Source organism: Eretmochelys imbricata, chromosome 1, assembly GCF_965152235.1.
Source record: "Eretmochelys imbricata isolate rEreImb1 chromosome 1, rEreImb1.hap1, whole genome shotgun sequence".
NCBI classification, from domain to species: Eukaryota; Metazoa; Chordata; order Testudines; family Cheloniidae; genus Eretmochelys; species Eretmochelys imbricata.
In genome coordinates this window covers 314,276,446-314,301,244 of record NC_135572.1, presented here as the reverse complement: position 1 = coordinate 314,301,244, position 24,799 = coordinate 314,276,446, and the positions used below count along the sequence as shown (strand labels likewise).

The 24,799-nt window shown below is 42.2% G+C and overlaps 1 protein-coding gene across 1 annotated transcript in view; it reads left to right on the top strand.

Moving 5' to 3' along the window:
• Positions 1–24,799, top strand: part of ANKRD26 (ankyrin repeat domain 26) — a 195,138-nt gene that overhangs the window by 110,164 nt on the left and 60,175 nt on the right. The window contains exons 26-32 of the mRNA XM_077834346.1: positions 277–460; positions 3,381–3,527; positions 5,440–6,393; positions 9,134–9,286; positions 12,224–12,399; positions 12,655–12,748; positions 15,574–15,651. Coding sequence (XP_077690472.1) covers positions 277–460; positions 3,381–3,527; positions 5,440–6,393; positions 9,134–9,286; positions 12,224–12,399; positions 12,655–12,748; positions 15,574–15,651 — 1,786 coding nt within the window. The remainder of the gene's footprint in view (positions 1–276; positions 461–3,380; positions 3,528–5,439; positions 6,394–9,133; positions 9,287–12,223; positions 12,400–12,654; positions 12,749–15,573; positions 15,652–24,799) is intronic.

The following is a 24,799-nucleotide window of genomic DNA, read 5'->3' as shown; positions in this document are numbered from 1 at the left end:
ATGTATCTTCATCAAAACTTTTGTAGAGCTGGCACCTCTGAATGAGGTTACAATTTGCTTTAAAAGTCCGTTTCAGAGCCACACGATAAGAATTGAAGTTGGTAGGGATTTTAAAAATGTGCTTCTTCTGTTTGTTTGGTCTTCAGGCTACATACTGTGGAAAATTTCTCTTTACCAATTTTTTAAGTGGGCTGAAATATCAACAGTTGAAAATCATAATGGGTGCAAGCATGTTCCAGGGGTTTGGTTTTAAAATAATGTTGTGTTAAATACCAGGTTTACTTTGAAACAAGAAGAAGAAAAGAGATTGAGTATAGAAATGCTGTATGACAAAAACAGAGAACTTCTTAGAAAGAAAGAAGATCAGTACTGTAAAGAGATGGAGGAGAAACAACAGCTTGAGCTAACCCAAAGGAGTCTAGAAATGGAGTTGAGAACATTGAGAAATCACTTGAAACAGGTTATTATTTATTAAATCTTAAAATATGTAATTCAACACAATTTTCTTGTAAATTTTTTTCCAATTTGTTTTAATTCAGATGTGTTGTTCTAATATGTTTTTAAAAATGGGTTTTAAAAAATTGTCAACATACAAGGGCAGTATATAATTCTCTACATACATGCTCATGAAACTATAATTCTCTTTCAAGAGCTGGCTCTGGAGATTCCAGCACTCAGTAGCATATGCAATCTCAGAATATGCTGCTTCTACAGATATACCCCATGTTGTTTTTTATTTTTCTCAGACTGATCATATTGTTTGTTGAATATAGGCATAAAAGGGATTGTAGTCCCAGCAACCCTCAGTTTCTGTTATCTAACAACAACAATCCTGATCTGTGGGGAGGCTTATTCAGACCCCTAATGGTCACTGCTTTCCAGATGCTATTGAGCTTGTGGCACTAAGCCATGTACAAAAATGTGGATATGCCAGGGTGGTAAACTCGAAGAACTTCTTCATCTTCTTATGGACTCTCTAAAGTGAAGAAGATAAATGTCTGATAATTGTTCCTTTTAGGTTCTTGACAAAAATATTTGTCATTTCACCCTGCTTCATTGAATTTAGAGGAATGACAAATGTGTATCTTGTTCCTTTGTAACCTTATGATTGAGAACAAACAAGAAATTGAGTAATAAAGATAGGCAGGTGTGGAGAAAATTTTAGTGACATCATAATTAGCCATGAAAGCAAAGCTCTAGTGTTTTGTGATGTCAGATGAACACAGCAAGAGAGATGGATGCAGATATGGATGTATCGTTATTTTTATTTTTCCATAATAAATTGATTACAAATTGGTAAAATTAAGTAGAGGAACATTGTTAGTTTACTGATTTTATTTTAAATTTGCCATATTTGCCTGTCTGAGTTCAATTTTAAGAATAGATAAAATACCTGCCTATTTTTCATCCCTCTCATACTGTCAGTGAACAAACATCAAGAAATTAAGGAAGGTTTTTGTCTCACTCCAGGACACTCTGCCAAGTTCCCCGGGCCTTGTATTTTCTTTTATAAATTTTTCCTGGAATCCTGTTATCTCCAGCTTAGTATTTTGTTCGGGAATTTGGAATAGAAGATCTTTAACAAGCTGAAAAAAATGTGGATTTAAGAAACATTTGTGCAGACTGCAATTGTGTTGCTCGAAAGTGGATATTTTCAGAGTGTAGCGTGCTAGGAAATTTTCTTTTGACTTCTGTCTGTGTGGATTGTAGCAAATGGTCTGGCAGATCTAGAATTAGTAGAATGAAGAAAGTTATTCAGCCTCATCAGGAGCCCATCTCTTCTTTCTCTAGTCCTCCTCTTAGAGGCTCTGTTACCTCTACTCCTTTGTGTAGAGCACATGTTCCCAGCAGACTTGAAAGCAGATTTCCTTCCCCTCTTCTATCATTTTCTATTCCTCCGGTGAGAGAGAACGCTCTTAAAGGGATTAATTTTCCTTCAACTACATTAGACCCGGGGTTCAAGAGGAAAACACCTCAGGAAATACAAGGCCTTGTGAATATGGTTCGAAAAATGGTAAGAACTTTGTGTCCCTTGGTAACATCCTAGCTGTGAGAACTGTGTGTGTTATTTATAGAGCCCCGCAAATCTCCAGATATCTGCTTTATATCCGCAGACCATGTCTGCGGATCATGGATGGATGTGGACTCAAATTTTGTATCTCTGCAGGGCTCTAGTTATTTAAACTTTTAAAATGGAAGCAGGGTGTCCATTCTTGCAAAATGATTATTTATTCAATACCAAACACTGGAAAATTCATTTACCCATATTGGATATTAGGTGATACTAGGTGATCAAATTGTTTAATTGAAGATTCCGTACATTTTCAGTACCAAATTAGTTTTCCATGAAAAGTAACCTGCTCATCAGAGAGGACTGTTTTTTTGGTACAGCTTCAGAAATAGTCTAAAATTGTCCAATTAGTTCAGCTTAAGAAGTCTGTGACAAAGAATATTGAGAATATCACTTTAAGTTGAAAAGATCATTTGATTTATTTTTTTTCTCGTATTTTCAGAAAACACACACAGAATTTTTGTGTGTTTCTGACTTGCATTTTAGTGTCAGTCTTCACTTAATGTTGACTGCTTTTTTTTAAAAAAAGCAAAACATCGTAAAGCTATGAATTCATGGTCTCTATTTCTAACAGATAGTTTTTATTGGGCTTATGTAGGTAGTTGATACTCAGTGAGGCACTGACTATAAAAGAAGGATCATGATTTCTATCGTAAAGGATTGGGTATCTCAAATCCGATGATTAAGCTATTTAAATAGTCATGTTTATGGAGTGTGTACCATTCAGCTGTCTGCACGTGATCTCATGGATCTTTTCACTAACCTTGACCTACTTATAACCTTCATTGTTGAAATGTATTTAACATTAAGGCTGCTTTATCATTGAACATTCTTAAGTTCAGCCTGCATACAAATTTATCCTCAAAACATGATAGCAATTCCTCATTGTGACTTTTAGGCCTTGTCTTCTCTAGAGAAACTTATTATGTTAAGAATAGCATGGTCCTTCTACCACACTTGTAGAACACATCCTATTTTTACACATACAAGATCCAAATTGTTTTCATTGGTACCAACTACCATTTAGATTAGACTTGCTTTCAGTAAGAATAAATACTAGATTAGTCTGAACAGTTTCAACTTCTACAGATTTCGTGCAAATGTATGTGGAACTAATATGGGTCAGAATAAAATGGCTTCCATCCTATATACATCCTAAGGAAGCAGACATATCTTAAAAAGGTGTTCTTTAGGCAAATGTGCAGAACCTCTTCATGTATGGGTGAAGAAGCCATGATGAAAAGGACAATGATTACTATATCTAGTATATTTTTCTAATATTAAAATATGTAAAATGTGTTTGTGTTAGGTTGAAGAAGAACGTAATGAAACCCAGAGACAGCTCTCTCAAGAACAGAGTGCCAGAGCTCTACAAGAGGGTATTTTGAACAACCATCTTTGGAGACAGAAAGAAATAGAAGAAGAAACTAAAATAACTGCAGCTAAAAGTTCAGAAGTAAGCAGTGTTCTGTCCAGTTCAAGGAAAAATTACACAGTGTTCATTATTAAGTGTAAACAAAGGATGTTTTGTAATTGCATTACTTAACATGCCACCCTTTGCCAGAATATTTACAATATATGAAAATAATATAGTTTTGTAAACATTCCTATCTTTGTTTCACTTCCAGATTTAAAATTGGTATGTTGTGGATGGCAGTATCCACCAAATACTCTTAGAAAATTTGTAAAGTAAAAATGGCACTTTTCTCAACTTCAGTCATCTGCTTATTTTTCTGACAATATTCTCAAATGTTTTCTGTTGTTTTTTTAATTACTTTTAACTCCTGCGAGCAGTGCAGAGCCAGTGAAGCCGCAGGAGATTGATCTGGATCCTTTTCTGGCTCAAATACTATGATATACTAGATAACAAAGTTCCCATTTGAGTTCCTTACTACTAGCAGTGATGGACAAAGCAGAAAGAACACATCTATTAAAAATAGCTGTTTATTTGTAAATTGAGCAAATTTGAGACAAACGTGGACTCCAAGAACCCCATTTTTACAGTCACTTTTGAGAGTGTAACTTCATCTTCAAAGTAATGTGATTACATTTAACATGCCTGAAGCTGACACAGTGAGAAGCTGTTTGACAGGAACACTCCAACTTTTGGTCGTACTTCTTCCTCACCACACTACCCAAAATTCTTGGTACAGTGGATGAATTATCCGTCTCCAGAGCAAAAGAGATTACATATGCATCTCCTATTTGATTATTATCTGAGTACATTATGCTGTTTGGATGATTGGAAGACTACATACCTAAGCTTCAGCAATATGGGAAAAAAGAGAGAGGGAAAGAAAACGAAGGATACGTGGGGAAAAAAACCACACTTTAATGCCAAGATAATACATAAAGTTAAAATATGTAGGATATATATTCAAATAGAAGTCAGAGAAGGAGATAATAAATAGGGAAGTTAAAACACAATGAATCAGGAGAGCTAGGTTCTGTTGCTGATTCTGCAAATGGGATAACAAGCCTAAACAATATTTTTAAAGGAATATAAAAACACCCCCATATCATAGAATATCAGAGTTGGAAGGGACCTCAGGAGGTCATCTAGTCCAGCCCCCTACTCAAAGCAGGACCAATCCCTAACTAAATCATCCCAGCCAGAGCTTTGTCAAGCCTGACCTTAAAAAGTTCAAAGGAAGGAGATTCCACCACCTCCCTAGGTAATGCATTCCAGTGCTTCACCACCCTCCTAGTGAAAAAGTTTTTCCTGATATCCAACATAAACCTCCCCCACCGCAACTTGAGACCATTACTCCTCATTCTGTCATCTGCTACCACTGAGAACAGTGTAGATCCATTATCTTTGGAACCCCCTTTCAGATAGTTGAAAGCAGCTATCAAATCCCACTTCATTCTTCTCTTCCGCAGACTAAACAATCCCAGTTCCCTCAGTCTCTCTTCATAAATCATGTGTTCCAGTCCCCTAATCATTTTTGTTGCCCTCCACTGGATTCTTTCCAATATTTCCACATCCTTCTTTAGTGTAGGGCCTGTAGTGTGGTGCCTGTACTAAAGTGTACATGTATGGTAATGTATTTGAAAGGATTTAGATTTAAAATATTTAAAGGCTTTGTTTATATTATTGTTGATGTAAAAAAGAAACTTAAATGTGGCTTACTGATTTGGTTACTGAATAGTATCTTATAGTTCCAGTGAGTTCATTCACTAAAAGATAACGTGTTCAGAGCCTTTTCAGCCAATTAGATTGTAGTTTATAAAGCTATTTTAAGTAAGTCAAGCTTGATTATTAGAAAACATCAAAATGCATGTTTGTTATCAGTTTTTTTAAATGTAACTCTTCTCCCTTCCTTCTCCCCTCTCACCTCTATGTTTATATGTTCTCAATTACTCAGGTACCTGATAATCTGAGAGAAAAGGATCTGTTACACAAAAATCAGAAACTGCAAGATGAAATTGCTATACTAAGACTAGAGCTTGATCAAATAAGAATTCGGCACCAGGAGGAAGAAACCAAATATTTAGAAGAAAATGAGGTCTTGAAAGAAAAAAATGAAGATCTTAGGAAGGAGCTAAAACTAAATGAGGAGGCTTTGACACAAACAGTTTTTCAGTACAATGGACAGCTGAATGTATTAAAGACAGAATCTGCAATGTTAACTTCCAAAATAGAGCATGCAAAAGAAAATAAAGATAGACTGGAGACAGAGACGGAATCATTCCGTTCCCGTTTGAACTCTGCTGTTCAAGAACTTGAATGCTGTCGGAAATCAAAAACTGATGTTGAGCGAACACTACAAAGAGAGCGTGATGAATGGCTTCGTTTGCAAGACAAGCTCAATCACGACCTGTCCAATCTGCGAGACACCAATAATATCTTATCTCAACAGCTTAGTAAAGTCGAAACTAAAGCTAACAGTCTAGAAAATGAACTTCATCATGTAACACACACATTTAGAGAAAAAACTTTGCTTTTAGAAAGTACTCAAAGAGATCTAAGTTATGCACAATGTCAGGCAAAGGAACTTGATTATGCTCGACAAACTGAGAAGGATCAAATGAGCAAATATATTGTAAAACAGGAATCTATGCAAGAACGATTGGCACAGCTTCAAAGTGAAAACGTCTTACTCCGGCAGCAATTGGAAGATATGCAAAACAAGGGGATCATCAAAGAAAAAGTAGTGAGTGATGTCCAAGACAGATTTAGTGATATATTCAGTAAACTTAGAGCTGATACTGAAAAGCAAATTCATATGATGGAAGAGAGAAATAAGGAACTAATCACAAAATGTAATAATTTAAGGGAGCAAGTCTTTAAATATGAAACAGAGAAAGTAGAAAGAGAGGTAAGTATAAAAACTTCAAACAGTGATTTGAGTTTTATCATTTATTCACTGAAGGTCCCATAACAAAGTTTAAAATTTATCCTTGTAAAATTTTGAAATACACCAGTTGGAAAAAATAATTGTGTAATTTACTTACAGGGGAATGCACTTATCTGTTTCGTACTCGGAATAGTAATAGCTTGCGGCAAATAAATCCATCTCTGCTTTTCCTCACCTATGTATTCTGCTCGGAAGATTTGAGCAATAACTTCCGAATTCAGACTATTCAAGGATAAACTACTTTGTCTACAAGTGTGATCTCCTTTCAGTTTTTACCTAGTAGTATTTGTGCATCATGGAATGGAAAGTAAAACTTTCCAAACAGTTCAAGAAATTCCAGGTGGCATTAGACTGGAGTGCCATGGAACAAAGGAAAGCCACAGAGGCAAAAGATTAGAAGAGAGGAAGTAGGAAATAAGTGAGGCAATAGGACTGTGATAAATGAAGGGATAGCTCCATTTTATGGACACCCAGCCAGCCAGTAGCTATAAAATTGCTCTTAGTAGCTGTTCTCTAAGTGCTCTACTTCTAAAGGGTTAAAAAGTCTCACTGCTATGCATAGGTAAAAGGAAGTGAGTGGGCACCTGGCCAAAAGAGCCAATGTGGGAAGGCTAGAACTTTTTAAAATTGAAACAAGACTCCCTTTTTGTCTGTTTGTCTGTTGTTCTTGGGGAGAGTCAGTTATGCTGTGAGAAGCTTGGGCCAGGTATGAAAAATCATCAATATCATACCTAGAAACTACTCATCTAAAACCCCAAATATGTAAGTAGATCAGGAAATTTCTAGGAAGACGCGATTAGGTTTATCTCTTTATTTCTTTATGGCTTGTGGACTCCTCTGTGCTAGCCCCAGATGCTTTTGTTTTGCTTCTGACCTTTAAGCTAGACCTCAGGAAACCTATTCTTGATACTTAATCCTTGTAGTTGTTTGTTTGTTTTAAATCTAGCAAAAGCCTAAGTTCCAAGATGTATTTTCTTTTCTTTTTTTATTAATAAAATTTACCTTTTTTAAGAACAGAATTGGATTTTTGTGTCCTAAGAGGTTTATGCACATGTTGTTTTTCTTTCTCAGCTCTTCCCCAGAAGGGGGTGGGGTGTAAGGGCTTGAGGGTACCCCACAGGAAGAAATTCCCAAATGTGCCTTCCTGGGATCTCAAAGGGGTTCTGCACTTGGGTGGTAGCAGCAACTACCTATCCAAGGTCAGAGAAAAGCTGTAACCTTGGGAGTTTAATACAAGCCTAGAGTGGCAAGTATTAATTTTTAGAGTCCTTGTGGGCCCCCACTTTCTGTACTCGAAGTGCCAGAGTGGGGAATCAGCCTTGACAAGGACAAAGAAGAATACTGGAGAAAACTAAGAAAAGCAACAGATTAAGAAAGGGAGGCTGAACATAAGAGAGAGTAAATTAGATTTGGGCATAGGTGGAAATCAATTGAAGAATCAATTCGGAAGGGTGGACAATTGGTAAGAGACAGATGAGTGGAGAAGAGGATATGCTGGCAATTTGAAATCTAGTCACCACCTTCAAAAATGAGTTAGTTTCAGGTACTACAATAGCTCCAAGCTTCCCCTACTTAGGCTTTTCAGTGAGATTTAAGCATGTTTTTGCTCCTCTGATGCTGTATGAGAGACCACACAAAAAAATGGAAAGGGAGTGAGTGACTGAACAGGAAAACAGCTAAAATGAACTATAGCTAAAGTGCTTGCAAACGCACAAGAGTGAAAATCACCTATGTGTAGGGGCCAGCACAAGTCTATGTACCTCTGAGCTCTCATTTAAGCCCTCAGAATTGAAATTTGAGTGATGCAGAGGCCATGTGCTAGCCAACCGCAATGGGTTGAACTACACCCAAAGTAAACAAACAAGCTTGGAGGGAACTATTTTTTTCCTGTAATCTCTTTCTGTTGTTGTCTTTTTATGTGCTACTTGTAAGAAGATCAGAAACAAAATTTTCAGACAGAGTTATGATTTTTAAGTTGGCAGTGTTCTTTCAGACATTTTCTCCTGTCTCTTTTCTTTTTGGAAATAAACCCTGAATGTCAGCAATTCTTCGGTAGATCTCATTCTTCGGTAGATCTCTGCCTTAAGTTTAGTGTTGCTGGGAAATTATTGATACTCTGAAATTGCATTTACCTTTATGTATTATGATTCCAGAAACTCTGAGAAGGTCAGATATGTTAAGATGTTGAAGGCCTAGCTAATGACTAAATTCTTAAATGCTAAATGTCCCAACTATACACTCAATCAAATTGTGGCTTTTATGCCTAAATGGTTAAATCTGTATTCTGGTATATCTTAAAAAAATAAAACAAAACCAGACTTAACAATGAAAACTCTCTTTAAAAGGCCTTTCCTACATCACTGGAATGACCAAGACCCTTTCTTTTTAATGACCGTGAGCAGAAGATAACACACATCCTAAACAGTCTAAAACATTTAACCTCTCTAGAAATAGCAATCCTCATTCATTGGCACCAGCTGTCCAACTGGCTTTGATTAACAGTGGTCAGGTGGGAGGGAGCCTGCAGCTATTTAGGCGCATCACTGGCAGTCATGATTGTTTACCATTTTATGCCCTTCTGAATGTATTAGTTGACATATATAACCTGACAAATCAAAAAATATATTTTAGATCCTAATCTGGACTCTTCATTCTAATTTTTGTAAGCTTTATTAATACTAACTTGAAAATATTTCATTAGGGTACAGTAAGACAACTGCAACAAGAACTTGCTGATGCTCTTAAAAAGCAATCAATGTCAGAAGCTTCACTTGAAGTTACAACACGTTATCGCAATGACCTGGAAGAGGACAAACTACATTTGCAAAAGGAAATAGACAAGATTAAAACCAAGGTATACAAGTCTATTAACTTCATATAGTAGTAAATCCGTAGTTGGTTCATTGATTTTACAAATAGTGAAAAATATAACGTTCTGCTTATTTTGAGAATAATATCAAATACAGTTGTATTCATGAATTAATTTCATTTACTTTGTTATAAATGGCAAGATATTACGAGATGTCACAATTCATAAAACTAAATGGAATCTTTCTAATAGGAGTCTATTTTAAAGATTATGATAGTATGACATTTCAAATACAAGTATATCTAGTGTCTTATTTTGTCACATAAAATCAGAAGGTAATTTCTGTTGCTAGTGTTTTACTGATGTTTTGTCACAACAGTCACCTTGTGGTTAAACTTGTACACTTTCCTTTGACTTCAATGTTATGAAGGGAGGGAGTCCTTTGTCGTCTAATAGTAGCTTTACTTTAACTATTATGGTCACGCTAAAGTCTTGAAGCAGGGTGAGGAAACGCAAAATTGGCCTTTTAAAATTTTCATTTTTTTCTTTAAGTGTAAAGTAATTGAATAGTTTAATTGGGTTCTAGTTTATAACATGAGTTTTGCTTCTCTAAGCATTCAAGAAAAATGTTCTGCATGATGTCAGCCCTCATTAACTATAGGTAAAAATAGTTGTTTCTCATTACTATATTTTTCTTCTAAACATTGCAGAAAGTCTAATCTCCATTTTAAGCAGAATTGGGACAACATATTTTATTGGCAGCAGCAAGAAGATCTGTGCACGTGCACTAGAAAGACTAGAGTAGGGCATTTAATGTGAGAGTATTAGGACAGATACAGTGCAAAACACAAGGTAAATAATTTTAACTAATCAATTAAACATGCATTAATTTCTGATTAATTCACTGAATTTTGGAGCAGCAGCAGTTCTCCAACTGATCAGTTCAGAATACCTGCAAATAACTGATTCTGTCCTCCCTGCTCCTAGAATTTATCAATCCTCTCTTCTTTCTCCATTTTTCCTCTAACAATTCAATTTTCAGCCCCCTCCTACAAAGCATTTCATCCTCTCTGCCATCCCAAGCATTTTATTTTCTCTCCACCCTCTTTATTTTTAGGAAAACACTTAACTCTTCACCCCCTCTTCTGAGGACTGAAGCAGGGAGCAGGATCAGAAACTCCTTTACTCTGTGCTTCTGCCTCAGGCTGTGGTGGTGCGGAATGGGGCAGGATTGGAAGTGTAGTTTCAATCCTTTTTGTCACCCTTCTAGTCTTGGAAGTGTACGTAGAGCTGGAAGCCAGAAAGAGTTGTGTATTGGTACTAAAATCGAGCTTCTCTCCAGCCAATTCCAAAGACTTCTTTGCAGGCGAGGAGGATAGGACCAGTGGTGGTTGCAGTTGCCCTTTTTGGAGGAAGTAGGCTATTCCTCAGGCACATGTTGTAACTCTGATTAGCAGCCTTCCCCCAGGAGACGGGGGAATGTGATTAACTATTCAAATGAGGAGTTTTGCCATAGAGCCTGAAAACTTTATTGTCTGCATTTGACATATCTGAAGACTTTGTGTTATCAGAATAGAATTTAAAAAAAATAAGTTTACAGAAAGCAAACTAAAAATATTTATAGGATAGTGTTTACAAGGTTTAAGTGAATTGCTTTGACATAGGATGCTACACTTGTTGAAGTAATACATCAAATCACAGTAACTGAAAGGTACAAAATTTTATCACTCAGTGATAAAACTTTTTGTGTATTATTTTGTGGAAATAATTTGGTATCACTATGGAAACTTAATACAAGTCTTTTGCCAAATTGCTAGACAAGCTTTATACAAATCAAATACTGTACAATTATCAAAACAGTTCAATCAAAAAAATTCTAAAGTTAGAAATTTAAATTGCTTTAACTACTGAAATGTCAATTCAATTTAAAATCATCTTACCACATAATTCTAAGCTAAACCTATTCTTGAATGCTTAGAGAAGCAAAACTCATGTTATAAACTAGAACCCAATTAAACCTATTCCTTTTCCACACACACACACACACCTACTAACATCAAGTGTGCACTTGATGATTCAAAGCCACTTCTCATTTTATTGTTATTCACCAGTACATATAACTACGGGTAACTTGTAACTTTAATAATGGTTTATCTCTTACATTAGAAACAATAAACTCTTCAATTCACACTTTTCTCTATTATCTAAGGAGCTGTCCATTTTGTGACATCACAAACCATGTGTTCTGAAAAATGTATACGCTCCAGTTGCTGTATTCATTATCTCTTTTTCAGCACCTACATACAATTTATGTTTAGAGTAGTACAATGAGTAGTTTTCTTCGTCTCAGCACTTTAAACACTTATTGACTTAACATTATTTCTAGGCATCTAAAACACAGTGACATTTAAGTAATTTACATTCTTTTATAACTGTGGTACATACCTGATAACAATTTGTCTTAGAGTAACTTAGCTCACTAACTCACTTGGACAAAGCGATGCATGTATATATCTTTTACTTAACATATTATCTAGTTCAGCGGTTCTCAAACTGTGGGTCAGGACCCCAAAGTGGATCACGACCCCGTTTTAATGGGGTAGCTGGGGCTGGCTTATACTTGCTGGAGCCAAATTTTAAACAAGATATAGTGGGCAAGGAGGAGCAAGTGAAGACATTCAAAGAGTGACGTGGTCTTATAAGATGAGGAGAAATCATTTTTGCAGCTCTGTTTTGGACAAATTGGAGAGGAGCAATATGGGACTAGTGAGGCCAGTATGGAGGGTGTTGCAGTAATTGAGGAAGAAGATAAGGCATGGACAAGGCTTTCATACATCTGGACGGAAAGGAAAGGAAATGGACTAGGGATTTATTTAAAACAAATGTGTATGTACAGGAAGTTGAATTTTCATCTGAAATTCAATAATGATTTAAATACTTGCACTTCAAACGTCAGTTACCTTAAATTTGATTTGTTTACAGCTGCAAGAATCGGAAGATCAATATATTCAGTCTGAACGACGTGTTCATGATTTGAAGAATGCATTAGATAGTAAGGAACGAGAAGTGAATGCTTCTTCCCAGAAATTGCAAGACCTTCTAATAGCATCATCTGGAACAAATAATGCTATAAAACAACTGGAAGAACATATACAAAGGTAAGAAAATTGCCAATATGTTGAAACCAGGTTTTATTGTTAAAATATGGCCAGAAATAAAAGGACTTTTGCTAATACACAATTAAATATTACAGAATTAAATACTAGATACAATTTTAAAATGAATTTTAGATTATGAAATTCATATGTAAATGATTATTTCAAAACTATTTCAAGTTTTGTGCTATTGTGGATTTAGAGACTTGTCCAGAAAAATTATATTGTTACATATTAAAAAGTATATTTGATTTTAAGACTAGAAATTGAAAATGCCAGATTGGAAGCTACAACCAAACAGCAAACAATCAGAATTGAGGTACTTCAGAAAGACCTGCAGGATTCTGCTTCTGTAAGTCACCCACAGGCTTAACTTTCTTGTGAGTTTATTGCATCTATGCATTAAGGCTGGGATTTTCAAAGGAGCCTAAAGGAAATAGATTCTCAGATCTGTTGGAGTTACGCTCTTATGAAAATCCCAGTCTAATATAGCCAAATACTTGGTTTCTGAAAACTTTTAAATGGCATTATATGTATTATTATTATACATCTGACATTATATATTAAATCAGTTTCAGTATGATATATTTTATTATTAATACTAATGTGAATGACAGGTTTCAGAGTAACAGCCATGTTAGTCTGTATTCGCAAAAAGAAAAGGAGTACTTGTGGCACCTTAGAGACTAACCAATTTATTTGAGCATGAGCTTTCGTGAGCTACAGCTCATGCTCAAATAAATTGGTTAGTCTTTAAGGTGCCACAAGTACTCCTTTTCTTTTTACTAATGTGAATGTTTGACTTTAAATCAGACAAGTTTTCAAACATTCATTAGAGATGCAAATTGTTAAAAATATGTATGTAACCAGCTAATAAATGGAAATTCCCTTGGGATTTTGGTGACAAAATACTTCCGCACTAGTCTGCTGATGCTAAATGACATCATCAGAACATCTGAATAGAATTACATCCCTTGTATTATATGTCGGCTTCTCAGTTTTAACAACTGATTTCATGGCTAGAATTTCTTTAACATAATCTAAATGAAAGAACTCTAAAGGTTTAAATATGCAATGAATAGGGGAAGAACACATGTATAGAAGGAAAAAATCATTTTTAGGTTGTCAGCTGATGAGATTTTTCTATAAGCAGAGGTTGGTTTTGCTATGTATAGTTGCTTTTTTCCTTTGCTTCCTAATACTATGTTTAGTGATGTGCAATAAACAACAAAGTTGGATCCCTGTGGTAGGTACCTTTTGTGAGATGTTTCAGAGTAACAGCTGTGTTAGTCTGTATTCGCAAAAAGAAAAGGAGTACTTGTGGCACCTTAGAGACTAACCAATTTATTTGAGCATAAGCTTTCGTGAGCTACAGCTCACTTCATCGGATGCAAATAAATAAATATCAAATAAATTGGTTAGTCTCTAAGGTGCCACAAGTACTACTTTTCTTTTTGTGAGATGTTGACTTTTTGTTTAAGATCCGTTTTTCTTCTGTGATGGCTAGCTTTTCATTTAAATAAGGTCCACATCAGAGAAATCACCACAACAGTTGTCACTAATTGACACCCTTGTAGGCAGCGCCATAGAGAAATCAAATATGAATGGGCACAGATATTGAACTGTCCAATCCACCCAACTGGCAAAGCAATATGGGGAGCATCATTAGTTTTCATCTTTCCCAATTAGCTATGAAGGCCATTGTTTTCAGGTCTAATATAGACTCATCTTACCGTACACCTCTTTCTCAAAGATAGACCTTTTGTCACATAGTCCTGTAGCTCTCTGAGTTGGACTGTGTGGAAACTGAGGAGAAATGGTAGCAGAAGCAAGTTGTTCTGAGAGGAATTATTCTTGGTATCCACAGTCTATTTCAATCACGGGAGAAGATTCTATCACTGAAGTAAGTGGGAAGTAGTTTTGGGGTCGGGAGAAGAAGATGCTATTAGGCTTTTTCTAGGCATGCTGTGGAAGAGATTTTATATGTAATGAATTACCACCGTATACCCTAAGGTACTGAGACACCTGCAGTGTAATAACAGGCCTGGATTTAGAGATTAATTGAATGGATCTGAACAGAGGCTCCTCTATGTTTCTCTCTATATATGGCAAATAACATAGGAGACTTGTATGTTGACTCTGAAGATCCACACTTCTTCTAAGTTCTCTGCTAGATGATGAGCCACAGTAAAAAACGGGGGTTATTTAGGCTGTGAACTTTATTATAATTTTTGCCTTGAATATTTGATTCTGAGAATAGGGTATGCATGCTTTCACAACAGTTACTGCATTTTACATAGTTCATAGACGTGTGACACATAGAATTGTTGAGTCAAAATACTCTGTGAAGGCAAATTATTGGTAATTTGTCATCCTCTCTGGATTGACCGTCCTTTTTTAATCTTGTGGGGGCCATCACATAAATTATCCTTTCTATAAAGCACAGTTTTTTTTTCTTTTTTTGACTGATTTCAAGCACTCACTCATTGCTCTGAGCACCTTACAAAAAGTAGAAAACACAATATAAACATTGAAACTATTATACATACAAAGCTATTTTTACATTTTCTTCTATATTCATTTTATCTACCATAATAGCTTAAAACCCTAACTACGCACAACGTATAACTTGCCCCTTTCAGTCCATCCTCTCCCTGAACACCTGAGAAAAATCTAAACCATTTCTTTATAAAGGTGATGGCCATAATGCTTCTGATGTTTCCAAATTCCACTAGTCTATTGGAATTGGAATCTCTCAGTGGTTCCTGAACCTGCACCTCCTGCATTGCAACACATTGCACACGGCTTCCAAAATCAAATAGGATCTCAAATATAAATAATATTTGTGGTTTTTTAATTTAGAAAAGAATGTGGATTTTCATTTAGCAGATGAACGACTTCTTCTCAATTTTATTAGCACGTTTTCAGAAGCCCTTTGAAAATCTGTCCCATAATGTCTGGAATGTTAGGGGAAATAATCAGTTGACGTAGACATCAAAACAGATGAGATTGGTATGTATAATACAAAAAGGGAAATATTCTTTGAATATGTCTGACTGCCCTTAGAAATTTTCACAATACTTGTTTGTTTCTTTGCATCACTTTTGTTCTATAACTGTATATGAACTTGAGTGTGGAAAGTTACAAATGTGATATATTTTTTTAATGCTTGTATAGGTTCATAATCGCCTTGAAGACTTGATAACAGGCTTACAGACAGCAAAAATCAATTTAGAAGAACAGCTAAATCAGCAGGTAAATTAAAAGACACAATTCTTCGAGTGCTTGTTCATGTCAATTCCAATCAGGTGTGTGTGCGCGTAAGTGCACGTTGGCCGGAAGATTTTTCCCTTAGCAGCATCCATCGGGTTGTCCTGGGCCCCCCCTGGAGTCGCGCCCTCATGGCGCCTAATATATAGCCCTGCTGACCCGCCACCCCTTCAATTCCTTCTTACCGCTAGTGACGGTGGCTGGAACTTCCCTTGGCTTTTGCTCAGCAAGTTTTCTTCTCTATTCCGTGTATATGGTTAGTTTGTTTTTAGTAGTACACCAGTTAATAGTATAGCATAGTATAGTAGTTGGGGTTCCCCCCCCACAACTTCAGCCCCGGTGCCATGGCATGCCGCGGTCCCTGAGCTTCAAGAACTGCCTGGCCTGTGCCAAGCACGTGCAGAAGACTGACCCGCACTCGTCGTATCTTCAGTGCCTGGGGGAGACCCATCAGAAAGATTGTTGTAAGATCTGCTGCGACTTCCGCCCGAGAACACTTAAAGAAAGGGAACAGCGGCTGAAGGTGATCCTCATGGATGCAGACCTACGCCCCCACTCCGACCCAGGCTCAATTGACCCGACCTGTATGGCGTCGTCCTCAACGTGGAGCGCCCCGGCACCGTCAGCAACTTCGATGCCGAGGAAGGACTCCTTCAAGGACGCTTGGCACCGCCACAGCTCCTCGCGGGACCATCTGATAGTAGGCACTGCTCCCATTCTCCAGTGCCTCAAAACAAGAAAAAGCCAGACGACCGTTCTCCTCTGGCTAAGCCTCGAGATGTGTGACCCCAGGCGGGACACTCCTCAGCGTCTCCTTCCGGGGCCGTGTCGACTCCTGTCCAGGTGAGGCAGTCGATTCCAGCCCCACCTCGATCACCAGCACCTACACAGCAGCTGCAGCTCCCATCCACGCCGGAAGCATACGCGGCCGCCAGAGATCTCCTTCACCTGACAGCACTGTTCTCGCCTGCCATGGAGGAACCCTTAGCGCCGACGGAGCTCCGTCCTCCAGTGCGAAGGGAAAGCTGGCTATGATGTCGAGGCACTCCCCTTCGCCTTGTCCATCGGCACCTACACGCACCGACAGAGCGCCTTCCCACTCCCTGAGCTCTTGACATTCGAGGCACTGATGATCAGCTCCTCTGTGGTCTTCGGTGTCTGAGACCCCAGAGTCGGAGCCCGACTCCCACCGCTCAAGTAGGAGCAGAAGCCTTAGAGCGAGGTCGGGCAGAGACAGAAGGGAGCATCAGACGTGGCCTCTGCAGTGGCAGTATCCACCTAAGTGGCCCTTCTGGATTCCCTGGGCTTATCACCAGGGGCGCACACTCAGTGACATCTTCAGTGGCCTCCGCCACTTTCGTGCCGCCTTCCACTGTGCATCCACTCCGGCACCTACGGTCCCGACGCCTTTGCCTCTGGCCCCGTCATCAACTCCGGCACCGTGCTCAGCTCTGACTTCGGCATCGGCCTTCACGACATTGACGCACCTGTCTCCCACACCTGCACCATTGTCTGTGTCAACCTCGATGCAGGCACCTCGCCCCCCTCCCTGACCCCGGCAGCTCCTTGAGCGTGCTGACTCAGCTGTCTCCGGTGAGACTGATGCTGATGCCGACGTTTGCTACGACACCTATGGCCCTGGCACCACTTCCTCCAATGCTGCCCTGGGAGTCACGTGACCCTCCAGGGCAGATGGTAGAGAGCTTCCACTACTGGCACACGCTTCCTCCTCCTCGTCGCCAGACAAAGCGTTGGCAGGGACGACTATAGCTGCTGCGTTAGAGGATAACAGAGTCCTACAGAAGTTGCTCCGCAGGGCTGCCCAAGGTCTGGGCATCAAGGCCGAGGAGGTGATGGAAGACACGGATCCCATGGTGGACATCCTAGCACCCTCGGGGCCTTCACGGGTAGCGTTACCCTCATAAAGACGGTGGTGGACACCACTAAGACCCTGTGGCAGACACCGGCATCCCTGTCACCCACTGCCAAACGTAATGAGCGGCGGTACTTCGTCCCCTCCAGAAGTTTTGAGCATCTCTACTCCCATCCGCCTCCGGACTCGCTAGTGGTCGATGCAGCTAACCAACGGGAAAGACAAGGTTTCCAAGGTCCTTACCCAAAGAATAGGGACGCTAAATGCCTGGACCTTCTGGGTAGAAAAGTCTACTCCACTGGTGGGTTACAACTCCGTATTGCTAACCAGCAGGCCATTGTGAGCAGGTACTCTTATAGCACCTGTGCTTCAATGGCAAAGTTCATGGAGCTCGTCCCTTTGGACTCTCGGTCAGAGTTCACTGCCTTGGTGGAAGAAGGGAAATTAGTCTCCCACGCTTCATTGCACATAGCTTTAGAAGTTGCCGACGCTGCCACAAGAGTCATGGCAACAGGAGTGGCTATGCGGCGGGGGGCCTGGTTGCAAGTCTCAGGGTTGCCCTACAAAGTCCAACAGACAGTTCAGGACCTCCTGTTTGAGGGTGAGACTCTTTTCAGAAAAGATGGACAAATGGCTTCAGAGCCTAAAAGGTTCCCAAGCCACCCTCAGATCCTTGGGCTTGCATGCCCCCACCCCACAGTGGAGACACTTCCGCCCACAACCTACTCAAGGTTCCAGCAGCAGAACCGCCAGGACAATTCTAGGAGGAGGAACCAGAGCGGTAGGAGAAGGCAACATTCCTCCACTAATCAAGGCCAGCCCAAACCACCCTCTGGCCCTAAACCGGCCTTTTGAAGGTATGGTCGAGGACGGCATGCCAGACCAGAGACAGGATCTACCCCGCCTTACCGATTCCTTCTGACTATCCCCTTTCTATGGTGCATGGTCCCATATAACTTTGGACTGCTGGGTGCTTCGCGCAGTAGAGCCGGGGATACTCCATCCAATTCTGTGTCCTCCTGCCCTTCCACCCCCCTTCCCCGTCCCTCTTCAGGGACTCTTCTCACGAGCAACTTCTCATTCAGGAGGTGTAATCGCTCGTAGCACTGGGGCCGGTAGAGGAGGTTCCACTGGAGCACAGGGGCAAGGTTTTCTATTCCCGCTATTTCCTAATACCGAAGGCCAAAGGCGGCCTCAGGCCTATCCTGGGTCTGCGCGACCTCAACAAGTTTGTGAGGAAACTCAGGTTCCACATGGTCTCCCTGACCTCCATTATCCCTTCACTGGATCCATCAGACTGGTATGCCCCCCTCAACTTGAAGGATGCATATTTTCACATAGCAATCACGCACAACCACAGAAAGTTCCTCAGGTTTGTGGTCAATGGTTCCCATTACCAATTTACTGCCCTCCCTTTCGGCCTGTCAGCAGCACCTCTAGTCTTCACCAAGTGCATGGCAGTCGTCACTTTTCTGCAGAGACATCAGGTACAGATGTTCCCATACCTCGATGACTGGCTGATCAAAGGCCGATCCAGGGCTCAGGTGAAAGCTCAGGTGGCATTCATCAGAGCCACCTTCGAGAATCTGGGCCTGCTTCTGAATGAGGCGAAATTGACTTGTCCCCAGTCCAGAGGATGTAGTTCATAGTGGGGGTTCTGGACTCAACCCAAGCCAGAGCATTCCTCCCGCAGGCGAGATTCCAGGCCCTCGACGCCATGATCCAGGGACTCAGGCAGTTCCCCACCACCACCACAAGAAATTGTCTCAAACTTTTTGGCCGCATGGAGGCCTGTATGTATGTGGTTCAGCACGCCAGACTCAGGCTTCAACCGCTGCAGTCGTGGCTTGCGTCAGTGTACAGACCTGCCAGGGACAGCTTGGACAGGATCATGACCCTGCCTCGCCCTATTGCTCCTGTGGTCAATGGACGCTCAGCAGGTGTGCTCAGGACTTCCCTTAGCTGCCCCACAACCATCCCTAGTGCTAGTGACGGACGTATCAGATTTGGGGTGGGGAGCTCATCTTGGGGGCCACAGGAGTCAGGACCTCTGGTCACAGACAGATCTCCATCTTCATATCAATGTCAGGGAGCTCAGGGCGGTACGCGTAGCGTGCCAGTCATTCCAGCCGTATCTGGCAAGTCGATGTGTATCGGTCATGACGGACAATACGACCGCGATGTTCTATATCAACAAACAAGTGGGTGCACGCTCCTCTTCCCTGTGCCAGGAAGCCCTCAGGTTATGGGACTTTTGTATAGAGTATTCAGTTGATCTACAGGCGTTGTACCTTCCAGGGGTTCAGAACGAGTTGGTGGACCACCTCAGCAGTCTTTTCACATCCACGAGTGGTCCCTTTGCCCGGATGTTGCATCCTCACTTTCCAGAAGTGGGGCTGTCCCCTGATTGACCTCTTTGCCACGCGACGCAACAGGAAGTGTCAGCAGTTCTGCTCCTTCCAGAATCACAGTCCGGGCTTCACAGCAGATGTGTTCCTCCTCCATAGTGGGGGTCCACTCCTAAATGCCTTCCCACCCCTACCGCTTGTACACAAGGTCCTCCTCAAGATCCTCATAGCACCAGCCTGGCCCCACCAACATTGTTACATGTCTCTCCTAGACATGTCAGTGGGAACCCCGATTACCTTACCACTCTTCCTGGACCTTCTCATACAGGATCACGGGTGGCTCCTGCACCTGAACCTGCGGTCGCTACATCTCACAGCATGGAGGCTCCATGGCTGAATCTGTTTGAGCTCTCCTGTTCAGAACAAGTCAGACAGGTTTTCCTGGGCAGTAGGAAACCCTCCACTAGGGCCACGTACCTGGCCAAGTGGAAGAGATTTTCAATCTGGTGAGCTCAGCACGACTTTCCCCCGGCGCTAGCCTCAGTGCCCCAAATTTTGGATTATCTTTTCCACCTAAAGCAGAAAGGTCTCTCCTTGTCTTCTAGAAGAGTACACCTGGCTGCCATCTCGGCTTTCCATCCGGGGGTACAGGGCCGCTCGGTTTTTGCTAACCCCCTGGTCAGTTGCTTCCTGAAGGGCCTCGACGGGTTGTACCCGCCCATCTGCCAACCGGTTCCTGCTTGGGACATTAACTTGGTCCTCTCTAGGCTCATAGGGCATTCCTTTGAGCCTCTAGCAACATGCTCCCTGTTCTACCTTTCCTATAAGGTCGCGTTCCTTGTGGCAATAACATCAGCCCGGAGGGTGTCTGAGCTCAGGGCTGTAATGTACGAGTCGCCCTACACCCTATATTTTAAGGACAAAGTTCAGCTCAGGCCCCATCCGGCCTTCCTCCCGAAGGTTGTATCGCAGTTCCACGTCAACCAGGACATTTTCCGCCCCGTTTTCTACCCCAAGCCTCATGTGAGTAGCCGGGCACAGAGACTCCATGCTCTCGATGTCCGTAGAGCGCTTTTACATCGAGAGGACGAAACCGTTCAGGAAGTCGGTACAACTCTTTGTCTCAGTAGCGGACGGAATGAAGGGCCAGCCTGTTTCGACACAGCACATTTCATCATGGATTGTGGCCTGCATTACCGAGTGCTACAATCTAGCAGGGATCCCAGCGCCCCCGATAACAGCACACTCTACAAGGGCGCAAGCTTCATCAACAGCTTTCCTGGCTCAAATCCCCACCCAGGAAATCTGCAGGGCGGCAACGTGGTCATCAATACACAGCTTCACCGCACACTATGCGATTATTAGGCAAGCCAGAGATGACGCAGCCTTTGGTAGAGCAGTACTCCAGTCAATGGACAGCTCTGACCCCACCTCCTAATTTTGCTTGTAAGTCACCTGATTGGAATCGACATGAACAAACACTCGAAGAAGAAAAAACGGTTGCTTACCTTCTCGTAACTGTTGTTCTTCGAGATGTGTTGTTCACGTCCATTCCAATACCCACCCCCCTACCCCTCTGTCGGAGTAGCTGGCAAGAAGGAACTGAAGGGGTGGCGGGTCAGCAGGACTATATATTAGGCGCCATGAGGGCGCGACTCCAGGGGGCGCCCACGCCGACCCGACGGATGCTGCTAAGGGAAAAATCTTCCAGCCAACGTGCACTTACGCACGCACACACCTGATTGGAATGGACATGAACAGCACATCTTGAGGAACAACAGTTACGAGAAGGTGAGTAACCTTTTTTTCACATGGCCATGAATTTTTATCTCCTCTGAAAACTGTCATAAGTGATCATGGTTGTGGGGCAGGAATGAAATAACTGTTTTTGGATTGGGAGCTTTGTATGAAGGGGGGAAATTGCACAATACCCAGAGGAGTTGCATTCAAGACCCTATTATAGAACAAGGTGTCTTAGTAAGGACTTGTTAATATGTTTCCTAAGAGCCATATTATGGGTTGAACAGTTCCTTTTTCTGAGGTGGGGGGTGAGGTTATGTGTGGTGGTCAGACTGGATGATCATGATGGTCCCTTCTGACATTAAAGTATATGAGGCCCCTGTAAACATGTGATGTTTTCATCAACATGAACAGTTTCATGCATAATGTGTTCTGTGGCCTATAGGGAAGAAATGCTTATGTAGTTAAGGCACAGGAGTGGAATGTGGGAAACTTTCTGTTCTTGTCTCAGCTGTGGATTGCCATGTCATCTTGAACATGTTAGAATGTGCTTCATTTTCTCCATATGCAAAATGGGGATAGTACTTTCATACCTCACAGAGGGTTGAGACCAAAATAATTGCTTATAAAGTATTTTGAAAACGTTCAATGAAAGGCAAAATAGTATAAAATATTTATCATTATTTTTATCTATTATATAATTTGAGAGTATGGAAGTGGGAGATTAAGAACAGCAGAAGGGCTCAACAGATTATGCCAATATTTGAAATCAAATTAAATTGGCATAAACAAGTTAGATCACAAGTTTTTTCAGCCAGGAGCATGACCATCACCATTGAAAGGATTTACAAGTGCTTAAGAAGGAACCAACATGCAACAGTTTCAATCTTCTTGGGAGCATTCCAAGAGCTTCTAAAGGAGAAAGAAGGCAGAAACACAGACTGAGCAATCCTAGGACCAAGTCCAGAAAATAATATCAACTTGTATTCACTTGCTTCTTTTCAGAATACTCTTCTTCCTTATCCATATCCACTTGTGAGGAAGGCAAGATTAAAATCTGTTCCAAATAAACAGAAGGAGGCACATATTCCTTTATTCCCTTCTGAATTGTTTAAGACACCTGTTCTCAAACTGTGGGTCAGGACCCCAAAGTGGGTCGCGACCCCATTTTAATGGGGTCGTTGGGGCTGGCTTACACTTGCGAGGGCCTGGGGCCAAAGCCCAGGCCCGAAGGCTTCAACCCTGAGCGGCAAGGCTCACATTACAGCTGAAGCCTTGGGACCATTCCACGTGTCCGCGCCTCAGTGGCACCATTCATCAGCACCATTCCCTATCACGGGAGATGTCCCGCCAGCGCTCGCCTGCATGGAGCCGTCATGCCTCGGAAGTAGGGAGGCAGGTTCAGAGAAGCCCTCTTCGGTCTCCGAACCCTGGGCACCAACAGCTGGATTCAAGGCAAGGCTCGCCGGTAATCTGGCGCAGACTTTCAGAGGCATGCACCCCCTGACATGAGCATCAAGACCAACCCTTCACATCTCCAATGCCTCGGCACCGATCATGCGACCAATCGGTTGAATGGAGCCACTGGTCACCCGCCCGCTGGCACCTGTCACTGAGATGCAAATTCCCACAGTCGGGGAGATCCTCCTGATGACCGGCCCACTCCGGCTCTTGGGCCTGCTCTAGGTCCTGACACCAGACGAGCAGCATGAGGCGTAGATCGCTGGTCTACCAACGCCGATCACCGAAGATCCCAAAGGGCCCGCGCGAGGGACTCGTCTCAATTGAACAGGTCGACGTTGAGGCACAGTGGCAATCCGGGCGATCCTCGAATAGGGCACGATGGCGGCCAGAGCGGCCCTCCACGCAGCTTCAGACACAGCAGACTCTGTGGTTTGCACCAGGGCCTCGGCCATTTCCGTGCAGAGGGCATCCTGGCTGCTCCTCTCAGGTCTGTCACCTGAGGCTCAGCAGTCGATGCAGCACCTCCCCTTCGACAGCCAGGTCCTGTTTGCAGAACAGATGGACAGTAAGCTGCAAGGACTGAAAGACTCCCACTCTACCCTGCAAATTCTAGGGCTGTATGTCGCCGGTCCAGCCCATAAACGGTTCACACTGCAGCCATCTCAGGGTCAAAGGAGTCAACCCTGGCAGGAGCCGCCCCATAAGAAGAGTAGGGGCTACAAGCACTGCCCGAGCCACCCTCCTCCACCATCTGCCCAATCAGGCCTGACCCGCAATAAGCAGAGGGACAAGCAAGCATTTTGAGGGTGCACTCAAGGGCGACCTACCAGACTATACCCTGGATCCATCTTTCCCACTGTTTTCCAACTGCCTTTCTTTTTTCCTCCCTGCATGGACCACTATAACTTCAGACCGCTGGGTCCTCAATACTGTGTCACAGGGTTACACCCTCCAGTTTCTTTCTTTCTCCCATCCCCCTTCCCTCTTCAGGGACCCCCTCACAAGAGTCTTCTCACACAGGAGGTAGAAGGGTTGCTGCAGCTGGGTGTGGTGGAAAAGGTTCCTCGTGAGTACAGGAACAAGGGGTTCTATTCCCGGTACTTTTTAATCCCGAAGGCCAAGAGTGGTCTACAGGCCATCCTGGACCTGCAAGACCTCAACAAATACTTAAAGAAGCTGAAGTTCCGCATGGTCTCCCTGGCCTCCATCATCCCCTCCCTGGATCCAGGAGACTGGTATGCCGCCCTTGATTTGAAGGACGCATATTTCCACATAATGATATTTCAAGGTCACAGACACTTCCTACGTTTCACTGTGGGACCCCACCACTATCAGTTCGCGGTCCTCCCATTCAACCTTGTGACAGCACTGAGGGTGTTCACCAAGTGCATGTCGGTAGTAGCCACTTACCTCAGACGTCGAAGTATCCAGATTTACCTATACCTCGATGACTGGCTCATCAAAGGCTGCTCCAGGTCCCAAGTTCAGAGGGATGTCATCATGGTTGCAGTGTGTGGCCACGCCAACATTGGTTTGGTACGCTGATGGACCTGGCGGTGGCCGCTCTCTGGCCCCATCCCGACCAGATCTGCTCTCACAGGATCACAGGCATCTCCTACACCCCAACCTCGCCCCCCTTCACCTCACGGTGTGGATTCTGCGTGGTTGAACTTGGAGGAGCGGGCTTGCTCTAACGAGGTCCAGAAAA